This window comes from Ciona intestinalis, chromosome 9 (genome assembly GCF_000224145.3).
Source record: "Ciona intestinalis chromosome 9, KH, whole genome shotgun sequence".
NCBI classification, from domain to species: Eukaryota; Metazoa; Chordata; class Ascidiacea; order Phlebobranchia; family Cionidae; genus Ciona; species Ciona intestinalis.
In genome coordinates, this window is record NC_020174.2 from 5865540 (window position 1) to 5880497 (window position 14958).

The 14958-nt window shown below is 40.2% G+C and overlaps 2 protein-coding genes across 2 annotated transcripts; one reads left to right on the top strand and one right to left on the bottom strand.

Annotated features, from left to right (window-relative positions):
• Positions 1–1051: 1051 nt before the first annotated feature.
• LOC113474531 lies at positions 1052–8486 on the bottom strand. The gene is made up of 4 exons (XM_026835929.1): positions 8371–8486; positions 1877–1978; positions 1499–1610; positions 1052–1222 (listed from the first exon to the last, which is right to left on the bottom strand). Exons 2-4 carry the CDS (start codon positions 1957–1959, stop codon positions 1052–1054), a joined length of 366 nt encoding a protein of 121 aa, XP_026691730.1. The 5' UTR covers positions 1960–1978; positions 8371–8486.
• On the top strand, positions 8172–14921 carry LOC100183909 (connective tissue growth factor). The gene is given in 7 exon segments (XM_002130707.3): positions 8172–8663; positions 9031–9247; positions 9548–9876; positions 9878–10022; positions 11982–12181; positions 13324–13445; positions 13776–14921. Coding segments are annotated over 7 exon segments (1260 nt in total). The 5' UTR covers positions 8172–8606; the 3' UTR covers positions 13966–14921.
• Positions 14922–14958: the final 37 nt, after the last annotated feature.

A 14958-nucleotide genomic window follows, 5' to 3' on the forward strand; every position in this document is an offset into this window, starting at 1 on the left:
CAAAGTATATGCAAAAAAATACAAATGTAAAAAAAATTATTTATAAAACATAAACAAAATATGTGTAAAAAATACAAAATTTTAAAGAAATTATTGACAGAACTACTAAAAATTTAAAATTTTGAAAAAAAATATTGACATAACATGGACAAAACATGTTCAAAATAATTTACAAATTTGAAAATAATTATTGACAAATTATATGCAAAAAAATACTTACAAAATATAAACAAAATTATTGACAAAATATCTGTAAAAGAAGTTACAAAATTTAAAAAAAATATTTATAAAACATAAAAAAAATATTTATAAAACATAAAAAAAATATTTATAAAACATAAAAAAAATATATGTAAAAAAATTACAAAATTTGACAAAACATGTAGTAAAAGTATAAAATTCTGAAAAAAACTATTAATATAACATAGACAAAATATGTTCAAAATAATTTACAAATTTGAAAATAATTATTAACTAAAAAGGCACAGATATCTGTAAAAAAATTTACAAAATTTAAACAAAATTATTGACAAAATATATGTAAAAAAAATACAAAATCTAAAAAAATTATTTATAAAACATAAACAATGTAAAAAAATTAAAAAAATTGAAAAAATTATTGACAAAACACAAAATTGCAGAATAGGCTGGTGGAAATGTTAGAGGTTGGTGGTTAGGAGTTATAGGGATAAGTAGTTTGGGTTAGCAAAAAAGGTGGGGGAGAACTCTTTATTAGCACCTGTACAAAACTTTATAAAAAAAAACAGTGACAAAACATGGATAGCTTAGTCACTGGGACAAATTGCATTAATTGTTTCACCTTTTTTGCCTAGTGGAATATTTTTGTTTCAGCGAGAAACTTTGTTCAGAACCTATTATTTTGTCCAATATCATTTTCTGGGGAATACTTTAAGCACCTTACTATCTCTGCATTTATCGAGTATTTTAAACTAAACCTTCTACCTTATTAAATCCGTAAGAGACTTACAACAATTAACGTTTAAAAATCATTTATTGCAGCAATGTAACAAAGCGAAAAACTCACGCAATGTTAAAACGAAGTGAAACTACAATCGTGTGGTGGTTGTGATGTATTAGGTAAGATTGTTTTATCTTGTGAATCATCTGTGACATCATTAACCATGACGTCATCGATGACGTCATCACGCTTAATATGTTCAGTGAAGGGGAATTCCCGACTCCAACATCCACTGCTTGTATTCTAGAACAAAACAATGAGTTACTATGATGTCATGAAAACAAACAGAATGCACTATTATAACGTCATAATAATTCCATAAATGTTTGTTAGTTCAAATTGTCGGCCATAAAGAAAACAATCACCCATAAATTTACATACGTAACTGGTATAAGCGGGAACGAGGTGTTTGAAACAGAACACCCGTGTTATAACGACTTTCGCTGCGTGTTTTGCGAATATAAATAAGTAAATATAAATCATACTATCTTAATAACAACGAAAACATAGAAACCTCACCTTGACGCTTACGTTCGTCCAAGCGCAGAAAACTCTCCGCAAGGTAGGGGTAGAGCACCGCACCAAACTCTTGGAAACATTGAATGGAATATTTTGCTTGAAATATATTCTTCTGTGGTGTAAGTTTGACGTTGATAAGGTGAAGTTATAACGATGTTGTTTAGGCATAGCATTTATATTTTGTCCAATTAAGGTATTTTGTCTAAGTAAAGCATTTTAATTCATTTAGATACTTTGTCTGTTGTTACGCTTACATTCACACATGAATAACGTGTTCACATAAAGATGAATGAAACATATGTTATATGCTGAGTGAACAATTTTTTTTCACAATTTTTTTTCTCATAATTTAATAACTTTGTCACAACAACAATTCACCTTTTCACTTCTTTACTTCCGCTCGTCCATGCGGATGAACAGACAGAGGATCGGTGTAGGGGATTCGCACTGACGTAGCTCATTTGACTTGTAACTTGTGATCTGGGAAAAATAACCAGGGTGTGCATGGGGCATTACAAGATAACTCGATTGGGGGCAATTTTCAATTACTTGTTATTTACTAAGTTATGTAAAGCCGCGCGAGGGCGTAGTTGCGTCATATCAGGGAAGTATTTGAAAAATAAATTTAAAAAAAATACGGAACTACTTTTATCTATTTTTGTAGTTATTGTTAACGCCTTGAAAAGGTAAAATTTTCCTAAAAACTAAAGAAATGGTTTGACAGACTATTAACAACGGTTTTAATATTCTTTAAATTTTCTTTGTTTACTAAAATGCGACAAGAAAATAGAATAATTTAGGTAGTTTTTTTGGGAATATATGTTCGCTACCCACGCAGCCATTTTTATTCCGTTTATCTCCCACCGTGTTCCAATATATTTAGACATCCGTTTCTGCTCTTGGGTAAAACACGAAAGCCGCCGATCAAAGCGGAAAATCAAAAGTTGTTGTTTAACAACTTCATATTTACGACCCAAACACTCTACGTTAAAAGGAAGGAAATGCAACAGCAACACTTTCAAAGATCAAAGCCGGTGAGAGCGAAATTTACCCCATACATAACCGTGTCCTGTCGACTTGTCGCTTTGATATCAACTGATCACCGGTAGGTCGCACCTGGAGACTTGTGTTCTAATAACAAGTTGTCCGACCACCATTATCAAGGGGTGGGGTGGCTAGTAATCCGTGAAAAAAATGTTTACATGGAAGCTTGAACTTCAAGGTGGTCCTGCTGTTCCCACAGTATAATTATTACAGCGTAGGCGGGCGGGATATAATGTTGTATAGTAGAGTGTGGAAAGATGGGACACCGAGTGAGTGGGGGAAGATGGGACTTATGCAAATTTTACCCAATATTTCCAAAATTAAAATACATGACGGGTTTTGGGTGAAGCTACGACCAATATTGTCGTATGTTTCTGTATTGAACCGTATACACGCATACCGCGATCACTTTTGTATTTGGTTCACTAATTAAAACGTGATTTTTTTTATTTTAATTTTGTTTGAAATGTAACTGTAACATATTGTGATAAAATGCATGGATGATAGCGGTTCTATTTTCGACATCAGCGTCACGTGCGTGCCCACTTGTCAGTTGTAAATCTCAAAGAGTCGTCCACTACCTTACTAACGCCGTCATGCTAATTAACTTTTACTGCGACAGGGTCTATTAGGGCGGTCGCGGCCAAGAGTGTGACAGCAAGAAGAAGACAAAACGTATGCAGAGTATGACAAGATTTTGGGCAGTAACATAGAACAGGTGAAGACGTGTTTAGGTTGAGGTTTTGCTGTTTCTACCGACCGGAAGTAGAAACAATTGATGAAGATGCAATCCTAGTATTCAGAGAGCCGAGTGTGTGAAAACTTTGGGAGACGAGACATTTTTAGAAAGAATTTTAAAATGAGTTTTGCGGAGTGCTTAGCGTAATATTGGCAACGACAACGAATACAGAGCGTATAAATAGGGTCGATATGGGGGTGTATTGGTATACGCTGGTTGGGCGCGAACCTTGTAAATTGGGGTGAGACGGTTATTGCGACTACGCGGGGTTTTTAAAATAATACATATGTAGTCACATAACAGCGAGAAGCTAAACCGCGAGCAATTTCTAGCCGGGCGGAAATAGGAACCCGGGATATCCCGTAATCTATGCATTCTGATGACTGAAAGCGTAGCAATCGCGCCCTTCCTACACGTCACAAGCGTCATTGTTCGCGCAATTTTCCGCGGGCGGATATTTTCGGCGGCGGAAATTCGGCCAAAACAATATCATTTGCGGCGAAGGGAATTCGGTTTAGAATAGGCTATCAGGTAAACATATGATGTTATACATACAGAAGGAAATACATATGCGTGACGAATAAATAGTAGAAGGTAGGCACCGAAACTATGGAAATTAGCTTCGGTAAGGAAGTAATTAAATTGAAGAATTCACAATTTTAAATTAATGCAAAATCTCTATCTTTTTTACTCTCTAAGCCGTTCTACACAAAAACATGCAGTTTATAGTAGAGTGGGGGGGGTTTTTTGGAACACCTTCAGCAAATACTGTATCAATATCCTGAACGTGTTTTAAACAATTAACAATGGTCTACGGTTTTATAATTTTTTGAATATTTTTTATTTGGTACCAAATAGAACGAGAAAAGAATGAAAAGATGTCCCATATTCCCCCACCCTACTTTATAATCAGAATAATCCGTCTTCACAGCGGCGTCTTCCAAACTAAAAGCGGCATTCCTTATTTTTGACGCACTCCCCATAAAGTCTCGTGTCTAAATTATATCGACGTTTGATGCAACGGTATGCGATAGAAGTCAACATTTACTTTATTAAAGTTAACAATCTGTTTAAAATGAGTAAACGTTCGCCATGGTATTAAATCACTCACGTAGCGCCAATGACTCCGTCGGTTAAAGATTTTTGGAACACTTGATCCAGATAAAACATTTATACGTAATTCGATCTCCAGCGAGTGCTTGCTGGGTGTGGTGAAACGGGTGAAACAACAAAATTCCTGAGAATCTATTCTTCGTCATCAATATCGTAGCGATTATCAAAGCTTGGTCAACTTATGACGTATTAGTGGGTACCCGAACCCGCCAACCCTGGTTTAGCTTTCACAAGATGTGAATCTTAGGCCGCAGGGAAGGGTTAGAAGCCGCTAAGTCGAGATAGAACCACCAGAGAGTCAAATCTGAAACATTTAGGGCTCGTGGCGCCTTGTAAATAGATGCGGGTGACCGGAACGACAAATTGATTCAGCTCCTCGGAACTTATATGGAAGTGAATGGGCAACAAGTGCCAGAAACATTTCTGTCATTTTAGGGACGTCGCTCAACCGAAATATTCAGCGGTACGACTGTCTTGCTGTGGCGTGGAGTTTAGACTCTCTGAGCAGCCATTTGCGATTATAGCAAGGATAATATGACGCAGACTCCCTCGGTTATGATAAATGAAAGGTTATTACATAGGGCAGGTGACACCAGACATTCCGAGGCGTAATTACGGCGAAATTTATCTAAACGGCGATTACGCACAGTAACATCTCACTGAAGCATGCGCAGATCGTAAAAGCGTAAATTGCCCCCGACGATATGCACTCGCAAAGTTAATAGGGTAACATCAACATACTTTCACAAGGCAATCGTAAAACTTCTGCAAGCGCCTCGGCATTTGAAACGCAAAGCAAAAACAACTCCTGTGCATCTATACATGTTCAATGTATAGGATGGAGGAAAATGGGGCACCTTTAGCACATAATATTCAAATATTCTGATCATGTTTTAAACAACTAACAACGGTCTATGAGAGTCGCGAGAATACGGTTTTATAAATTCTTTGATTGTTCTTTGTGTACTACCAAACTACCAAATAGGACGAGAAAATAAAATGAAAAGGCGTCCAATCTCTCTCCACCCCTCCTATTTTTTATACCAGGTAGGCATTCAGAAAAAAAAACTGTTGAAAGCAAATTTGAACGTAATTGTGGGACCAATTTGTTTCTCAATCACGCGTCAGGTGTAAACGATTACTAAACAAGCATCGTCTTTGTATTGGAAAGAAAACCATGAAACAATCAAAGAGAAAACAGGATTAGTGCTAACTATACCGCAAACCGCGTTGATAAGAACCGACCGTTTGAAGTTCGAAGCCACGCGTTAAAAGCGGGCGGTGGAACAAGCGTGCTGCTTGCTATTAATAGACGGTTGCCGAAAAAGAACTTTTGCTGTGAGTGAAAGTAACAATATCCAGCATAGCAGGGCTAATTGCGTCATTCTGGGTAAAACAGCGGCTTACGTAATGCTTCAAGGAGCCGCGGTGCCACAAAACCCGGGCCATGCGGGCTAGGGGGGTAAGAGTACGCGGAATCAAAGCGGGACTTAAGCCGCACTGATTTCCATACCCAATTAGCCTTATAGTAGCGCGTGCCGAAAACAATAGACAGACCTGACCCATTGTTCACAGCGGGGCCTGCGCTACATCGGGTCTTACTACGCTCCAGTGACGTCACCCGATGCGCTGCGGTTGCTACGGTAACAACGTGGGTGTCGTTGGTGTGACGTAGCACTCTCGTTTCATATTCCGCCTATGCTGGTTTTTCTTCGATTACGTAATGGCTATATTCCGGCACCCGAACGAAGGATGTAACATATATTTATCCTTTAGCAAGCTGTTATTACTTAAGACCATTCATGCGACCAATTCTGTGTGGGTAGTACATTTGTCAAGTGAGAAAAAAATTATTGTCAGTTTAGGAGAAAATGTCAATTGGAAATTCGTAATCTTTTCCCCGGGTATATGAAACACCACATAGATCAAAGTAAGTGTATGACACATATGATTAGTGAACTATCGAACGCCCAACCCCTCCCCTTAAAGCTTTGTTTTGATAATCGGCGCCCAGGTCCTATGACTCCCAAGCGTCCGGTGGAAAGAAAAAAAAACGAGAAAAAATCGAGACAAGTATTTTAAGGCGACCCACTGCACTACCGGTCAAATTGCGTTTGGCAGCATTATGGTGCAGGGGTGGAACGGGCTGCTATGTTGCTGCGAAGCATCCATGTTAGAGAGACAACGAAAAACTGCACGCTGTTGTGAAACGAGATAGAAAATATTTTGCTAAAACGTTTTTTCTGTGTTTACAAGAAGCCGCTTGTACGCAAACTATCCGTGTTAATTTGCAACTTAACCGTAAGCAATTTCGTTTACAGATATATCAGTTTTGATATGGTGGCAGTTTGGCAGACTAGCCAGACGACGACGACCCAGACGTATCTGTTAAAATGTCTTTATTATAAAGAGTTGTTGTGATTGTGCATTTGCAAACCTCATAATTGGAGAATAAGTGTGTTTTAGCAAAAGCATCAGATAAAGTTCTCGTTAGTTTTTACTTTACCGGTACGTGGTACGGTAAATGGCAAAGTTTTGGGAATGCATTTACGTTAAAATCGGCAGTGTCGTTATTTACTTATCGTTATTAACCCCTTATCTCGGCTCTTCTTGGTCTTTTAAAACATGCGCGCGATAAGCTGGAAAATTCAGTCTGCACTTTTCGACGGAATGCTACGCAGTGACAGCCCCGTTTCTTTCGTCATAAAATAAAACAATGAAACTTCGATATAGCGTCGAGGGACATGGGCGACTTCTCTTAATAACCGACGTAATGGTTGCGGCAGTCGCCTTGATTGACAGTTTCCGGCACCCAACGACTCCGCCTTTTCCACCAAGCTTCATTGCTTATGTTTCGTAGTAAAGTTAAATCGAAACAACACGTAGCTAATCGCCCGTTGACAAGTTTTAGGCAGTTTTCAGGCGTACAATAAGGTGATTTTCAACTTTACTATGCATTTTGGTATTGGATTGCGAGTTCTTCAATCAGTTATTCGTTTTCGTAATATCTGGAAATTGTTTAACGTTAACAGTAATTGAGACTATTTTTCCCGCAAATTTATCAGTTGTATTTTGAGTCGTGTCTAAGTTGGTCATGTCATATCAGGTTCAAACAGCCATTTGTTTTATATTAGATTCGTGATTTATATATCCAGAAAACCGTAACACGCGGGTCCGGTTCTACAAGTCTAACTACCAGTTTAATCTAAATTCGGATTCCTGCAGTGATTATTACTTGTGACTTGCGCGAACGGTGTTAATTCGTGTGATTCACCATACTCCAAATATAACACGATGGAATGTTTCCCGTATATTTGGCGAGCGTGTCGCAGTGGATGTTTCGTGATCGAAGCGGAGGCAGTCGGTAGAAAATTACTAGTTTGCTGTTTCCGTTACCTATCGTGATAGCAGCGATCGTTCTTATTGTTTCGCTGAGACTTTTTTTTAAAGTTCCATTTTAGCGCTTTCTATTTTCGGATTACGTCACTGTTCTACGCCATGCGTGTCGCGTGCTTACCAACGAAGTCAACAAAGCTAAATTGCACTAAGCGTGACAGAAGGTCAACCTATCGCATGACGCAAGTACTTTACGTCATTAACGGCGTGACGTAATCGCAGCCAACGTCACGAGCAATGACGTCAGTACGTGTTTTCGAACGCCAAGTTGCGTTTAACAATATACCAATATTTATGTATGCAAGATATACAAATAACGATCCAGATTATGGGCTTAATATATACTAAAGCAATATTATCTGATGATGATCAGAACCATTAATTACGTTTTGTGCAAATATGAATGAGCGCATGGTATGCGTTTTTATGTTTATAGTTAAATTATGCATTGTATTGGATTACAATCAACAAGGTATACGGTATCTTAACAGATTATGTCCTCTGCTAACAGCTTGTTTTATCAGCAGCGATAATTTGTTTCACATTTACTGATCACAAACTGTATTACTTAAACATTTACCTGTCTCGTGGTGAGAACCACTAAACCATCGTTGAGAAGCAAAGTCGACCAAGCTATTTCTCGTCTCTTCACACACAGTGACACGAAGCCGCGAAAAGCAAACAAATTCAAGTGTTTCGAAATCCTGGTGTAGAAATCTGCATAGAATAAATATTATTACACAACCAAGTTATTACAAGAGGAAAGATTTACACAGCTGGCAGATTATTTCTTTGCGGTTTGAGACACAAGCAACGATGGCAATATCACGTAAACTTTGTCGGCTCTTGGTCATTACAACTTTAACTGGAATGGTAGGTTTTAAAGCTAAAGTTAATGTATATGAGGTATATACATATATAGTACTCTGAGTGAAGATAATAAGACACCTTTAGCTCACAATACCCAAATATCCTGATCGTGCTGTTTAAAATAATTATAACGATTTATGAGAGTCGTCGAGATACGGTTTTAAAATCATTTGAATGTTATTTGTTTACTACCAAAAAGAACGAGAAAATAAAATGAAAGGTATCCCATCATATAGTCGTAAGGATATGGTTTTATAATCCTTTAAAAGTTTTTTGTTTACTACCAATTTGGACGAGTAAATAGAATAAAAACATAGAACATCTTACTCCAATTATATGTGAATTAATTCGATGCATTTGAATATCACAGGTTTTCTCGTTGTGCCCGTACGAGTGCATGTGTCGAGACGAACCAACACATTGTCCTGTAGCTGTCAGTCTTGTAACAGACGGTTGCAATTGCTGCAAAGTTTGTGCCAAACAGACGGGAGAAGAGTGCAACGACCAGGAGAAGGTTTGCGATCCGCATCGGGATCTCTTCTGTGATTATTCCGGGAGCAGGAGCGGAGATTGGGGAGTCTGTAGAGGTGAGAAACTGAGAAATGTTTACCAGATTTTATTAAAAAAACACTTATATTTGGTTGTATTTTTTGTTTTAATATATGATTGAAAAATATACTTAGTACTGTGGGGTAAGATGGCATCTAAATGCCATATTTCATGTTGGTGTTTTAACGATTAACAACGTTGAGTCGCGGGGCTGCGGGTATACTAATTTGGTCAATATTTCATGTTGGTGTTCTACCGATTAAAAAAATATAACGAAAACCATGTTACCCCACCCAACTGTATGGTTGAACAAATTTAAGGTTCATTTTGTTTTTCAGCGAGGTCGGGTCGTCCTTGCATGAACAACGGTGTACGATTAAGCAGTGGCGCAATGTACGAGCCCTCGTGTAAGTTTAGGTGCTGGTGCATGGACGGGAACGAAGGCTGCCAACCACTCTGCCCACACGAAACACATATCCCCAAATTTGACATTTGTCCAAACGCGAGGCTACAGCCGGTGTCTGGCGAATGCTGCGACCGCTGGATGTGCGACAGCTCCTCAGGGGAGGAATTCATGCTCCCGATGGAGAGGTTCTGGACTGACTTTGTGGAGGAAAAATCAGGAGGTTCCAGCTCCCAGTGTCCCGGAGACCGGTAATGGAGTGATGGATGGGATCATTTATGAGGATGATGTTGGAGAAACGATAGACGAACTGATGGACGAGCAGTTTCCACAGAGCATGGTGTATGAACCTGCCATTGAACCAGAAGCGAACTGGATCGATAACAATGCAATACCAGGGGACGTGGACGGTAAGAGTTTGAAAGTCACATTGTGAAATTAGCTCGTTTTTGCCTGTATAGTAGGTTGGGGTACAATGATATATGTGTTCTTCTAATTTTCGCCCATTTGGTAAAAAAACAAAGCATATGTACGGAGTTATATAACCGTATCCCCATGTCTCTATAGCGTTGGTAATTGTTAAAAACGCGATCAGGAAATTATGTACTAGAGGCATACATCTTACTTGTACTATATAAAAGATTAGCTGCTGGCAACTATTGTAGGAATCGTGTGAAACGCAAACCTGGGAAATTAACTTAATCACTGTCGCGTGTTAGACGACTGAGAAATTTTTATTTTGTTCTTGTTTTTCGGAATTCTTGTTTACCACGCGTCCCATCCCTTTCACGTCATGGAATCGAAATTGGTTACGAGATATTAATGTCGTTATCTCGATAACCGATTGACCCCGTGGATCAATATATACATCGTGTGTGTCTGTGTACGTTGCGCTGCGATGTACGTGGGGACTTCACGGTTTGGAATGTTGCTGGTCGGTTATTAGCATACTTGTTGTTGATGATAAACGACAGCGGGAGTATTGTCCATACTTCGGGTGGTTTGCACACGTTGTTTATTGCCACGCTAATCTGCACATAACCGTGGTATGTGTATGACGCAGAGGGCCGACCGCTCCGTAATACCCATTCAATCATGGATGATGCTATTTATAGGAAACTCTTGTGGCTTCCCACGCTTGCGACCGCCGCCGAAAGTCTCGCGAGCAGCGACGAATTGCTGAATAGTTCCCAAACACCTGTTCCGTGTGCGAGGGCGCTATGTCCTCACGCAACTGTAGTGTTTAAACACCGGTTTAGCCGCCGCAATTAAAAGGCCCAGTCTGTGATTCCGGCAACGCTGTGGTTAAATTTGTCGGCGGGTGGCGAGCTCGGCCATTTTTAAGCAAACTGATCGCGTCGGTGAAAATCTCGCCGACTGATTTCCGACTTTTTCCAGTCGTCGTTTTTGCATCCGACATTAAAGAAAAGTTCTTTAGGTTCCGAGCCTTTACGTAGGCAGAAACGGGACAAAGTAATGCTAATAGCGACATAAGCGAAGACCATAAGCCCCGGGTACAAAAGCCGGGATTTTAATTAATTTTTCCTCCTTTGTTCTGGTGGGTATACCGCGCTGCGATTTGCGGCTTTGCCAGTGTAAATAACAGTTATTAGAGACCTGTAACGTCGCATGGCGGGGAATTCGAGTCCGCTGCCGGACAATAAAGAATCGATTCTGTAAAGGTCCTGTTTGCCCGAGCACAGACGGTCTGTGGTGTGATCGCTTTCGCGACATAACAATCCCGATTCAGACAACAAAGCAGTACCGTCGCATCTGCAAGCGTTCAATTACCGCATACCAGTGCAAGCTGAGGGCATCACCGGTCCTTCGACGCGGCAAAAACACCGCGGCGGACGAGCGAATTCAGCCCACTTCAAATTGAATGGTTTACGAGCGATTTGACACGTTCCCCCACAATCTTTCACGCTCCTTTTCCGGCAGAAATAGACGGTAGGAAATTGAATCGCGTTTTTGTCGCGCTTACGTGCCCGAGGTGACATTGGGGCAAATTTTATTCTTTCCGTGTTTTTTATTTACGCAAAAGGTTTCCATGCGTTTACTTTTATGCAGTCAGCGTGCTAAGCGTAATGAAAAACATAAACTACGCGACGTAATATTAGCTGGCCGACGTCTATAATAGTTACACACGATTTCAAAGTCAGTTAAAAGCAGCATAAGTATACGAAGAAGCAAACACATTTAACTTGATTTAGCCCAACATGTTGTGTCCATATGCCCTTGTATGAAACTCAGACTGCACAGAAATAATTTTCATGTGTGTAACGTCACGAAAGTTACATTGTCGCTCTAATGGAATCTCCGGCATCTGCGAACATTCCATAAGCTTAAACGTGTTTACTTTCCTACAGCTGCTCGTCGAGAACAACGCAGCAGGACAAGAGGCCATTCTTCTTGTGATGTACACACTTCTGCCTGGAGCCCGTGCTCGAAATCGTGTGGCCTTGGCGTTTCCGTACGCGTGTCCAACGATAACCCCCGGTGTCAGCTCGGCAGGGACATGAGACTGTGCCAACTGAGGCCATGCCAAGGAAACCGCTACGGTCCAAAGGTATATTTGTTACATCAAATTACGTCTGGCAGCGGAAAATAAGTTCACCGCATTCAGACTCTTGTTTTGTCATCTTTGTGACACTTTGACAGTGGGTAAACCTAATGGTCCGCCATAATATCAACCAAACATTGGGCGGGTTTCTGTTTACTCCAACTCGGCGTAATTCCATTGGTTTACTGCCGCCTTGGGGTATCACGTTTTGACGCAAATTGATTTTAAAAAGACAGCAACCGTGACACTCTGTGCAGAAATCCAGAAAACCGCAACATTTCGTCCCGAATTAAAACGCGTGCTGCACAAGTTTAGCGTAGGCATGCGCCATCGCATCGACCATTGGAGTCGGGGAAACCAGATATTGCGGCCGCGTGACGCGATGACAGATTATGATAGCGCTGCGGTTTGGTGGATACATACGTCACTTTACAACAGCGATCAGAATCTCTAACATCGTAAACATCAAGCCGCGATCACTGAACGCCGCTAATGTATTTTCCTCGTCTGCAAGCTGGCGTTCCGGGCATGACTCTTGGGCTTGAAAAGAACAAGGTTGTCGTGGGTGCTTTGGATTTTAGCCAAATCGCCGATAGAGTATTAAGGGATAAATGGTAAGAGAGACTGAAATCCGCCTTGATCCAGTTGAAACCGCCACGAGCATCACATCATACTCGTGCGCCGCCCTGCCATGCTTATTCGTGATGACCGCGGAACGCGAATGTTGTCGGTCCATGGTCGAATTTCAGGCGACTGATTGAACGCAGCTGATCAAACAGACAATATAATCATTATAGATAGGCCAATTGCTTGTCTTAAACACCTGGGTTACGGTATGCCGTAAATTGTCTTATTTCTGGGTTGGGCTCGTCAATAGGGCAATGATTCAAAATCAGGGACGGAAAGGAGGGCAAATATAGATCGCGCGGGCAGTGACAAATTGCACATCGGTATTCGAACAACGATAGTTACGCATACACTTGTAGATACGGATACATTTACCCGATCGCCTGCTGGATCGGAAACCTATTATTATGCGCCGCAATTTTACGGGGTGTTAGAGATTCTGTCTAGCAAAGTTTTTCGAGTAACTTGCGTTTTGTTTGGCGACGAAAATAAACAACTACGTATGTATTTTTGTTTTGCAGAAGGGCCGACACTGCATGCGTCAAAAACGTGCCCGTAAGCGAGAGACACTGACGTACGCCGGCTGTACAAGTGTGAGAAAGTCAAGACCACGATACTGCGGTGGATGCCATGGACCTTCAAGGTAATTATACAGCCATACATTACGACCCTGACATGCCGTCACTGCACTATTTGACAATGCAGTGCAATCTCGCTGTATTGTTTACCGAGAAGCGGGCAGGCGCGTGCGTCAGAGTTGTAATGACATATATGATACTATTTATATCTGCTGCACCCGGGCCCGAAAAGGTACAAGTTTACAGCCTCCCAAATTACACATCCGGAATCAGGATCAAAAGTTAAATTTACTGATTAAACCAAGCCATGAAAATAAACTTCAAAACGATTGTATATCGGTAGTGACAGCTCTGTTTTAATTCGCGAAGACCTACCAACCAATATTTCTTAACAGGTGTTGCACTCCAAAATCCACACGCACCATCTCAGTTCAATTTCAATGCACGGACGGCAGTTTATTCTCAAAAAAGATGATGGTGATCCGTAGTTGCTCCTGTCATTCCAACTGCTCGCCCAACGTTGTTCATAGAGAGGTGTTCCAGTATGCATTACACAACGACATGCATCAAGCCACCGCCCGATAAGAGATGAACGATGGACTAAGCGTTCCTTCATTGCCGTGTCCAGCGCGCGCCCTTCGCACCCTTTTCAAGTCACTCTCAGCACCCAAAACCCCAAACACATTTTAACTGTTTCAAAACCAAATTCGTGTCCTGTTTTCAATATAAAAATCGCTGCTTGTTTCGCTTGCCGGTGGGTGTCACTAGAGAGTTTTCACTGTGACTTTCAAAACAGGAAACACTTCGCTGCGTTACCACGGACGGTCCAAGTTATGTACATAGTATTTTCTACACAAAGTTTTCTATTTTTTCGTAAGCCATTTCCATCGTACTTTGCTTCCGTAACTGCCTTGCGCTGAACGAACTATTTATTTATTCGCTTACGACCGTCGGGTTTTATAACACATTTGGTTTCTACTAATCAATACAACACACCAAAGCAGAATGGTGCCAGCGAAAAGTGAAGCGAAAACTGCAAATTTAAAAACAAAAAAATAAACTGTTATGACAATTCCGCGTTTCTATTATAACAAAAGTTTCGGAAAAATCACATGTGGAAATTAATAAGAACATAAAAAAAAAACAATTTTATTTTATTTATGCCGCTTACGAATACTCCTTTGCTTTTACTGATTTTAATAAACAAAGATTAAAATTTCTTGTGTTTGTACGTACATTTTAACACGGCGGTAACATGTATGGTCAGGCTATATGTAATAAAAGTGTTTATAGAAAAGGCGGCACTTATAATGTGTGAGCGTGTGTGTGGTATACAATAAGTTCATATACATATATTAATTAGTCTGTTAAGATATACGAGACATAAGCGTTCTGATGCGGTAACATAAGGAGTTTTGCCGCTGATGAATTTCTGCTTCGGAAATTAGTCTGTGTTGGAAATGAAATCGTCTGCACCTGGTATTTGTAAGAAGCTATCACTGACTATGCTTATTCTATAATTGGCAACGTTAGCAGGGCACTATATATAACATACTGAACATTGTAACCATCAGAAGT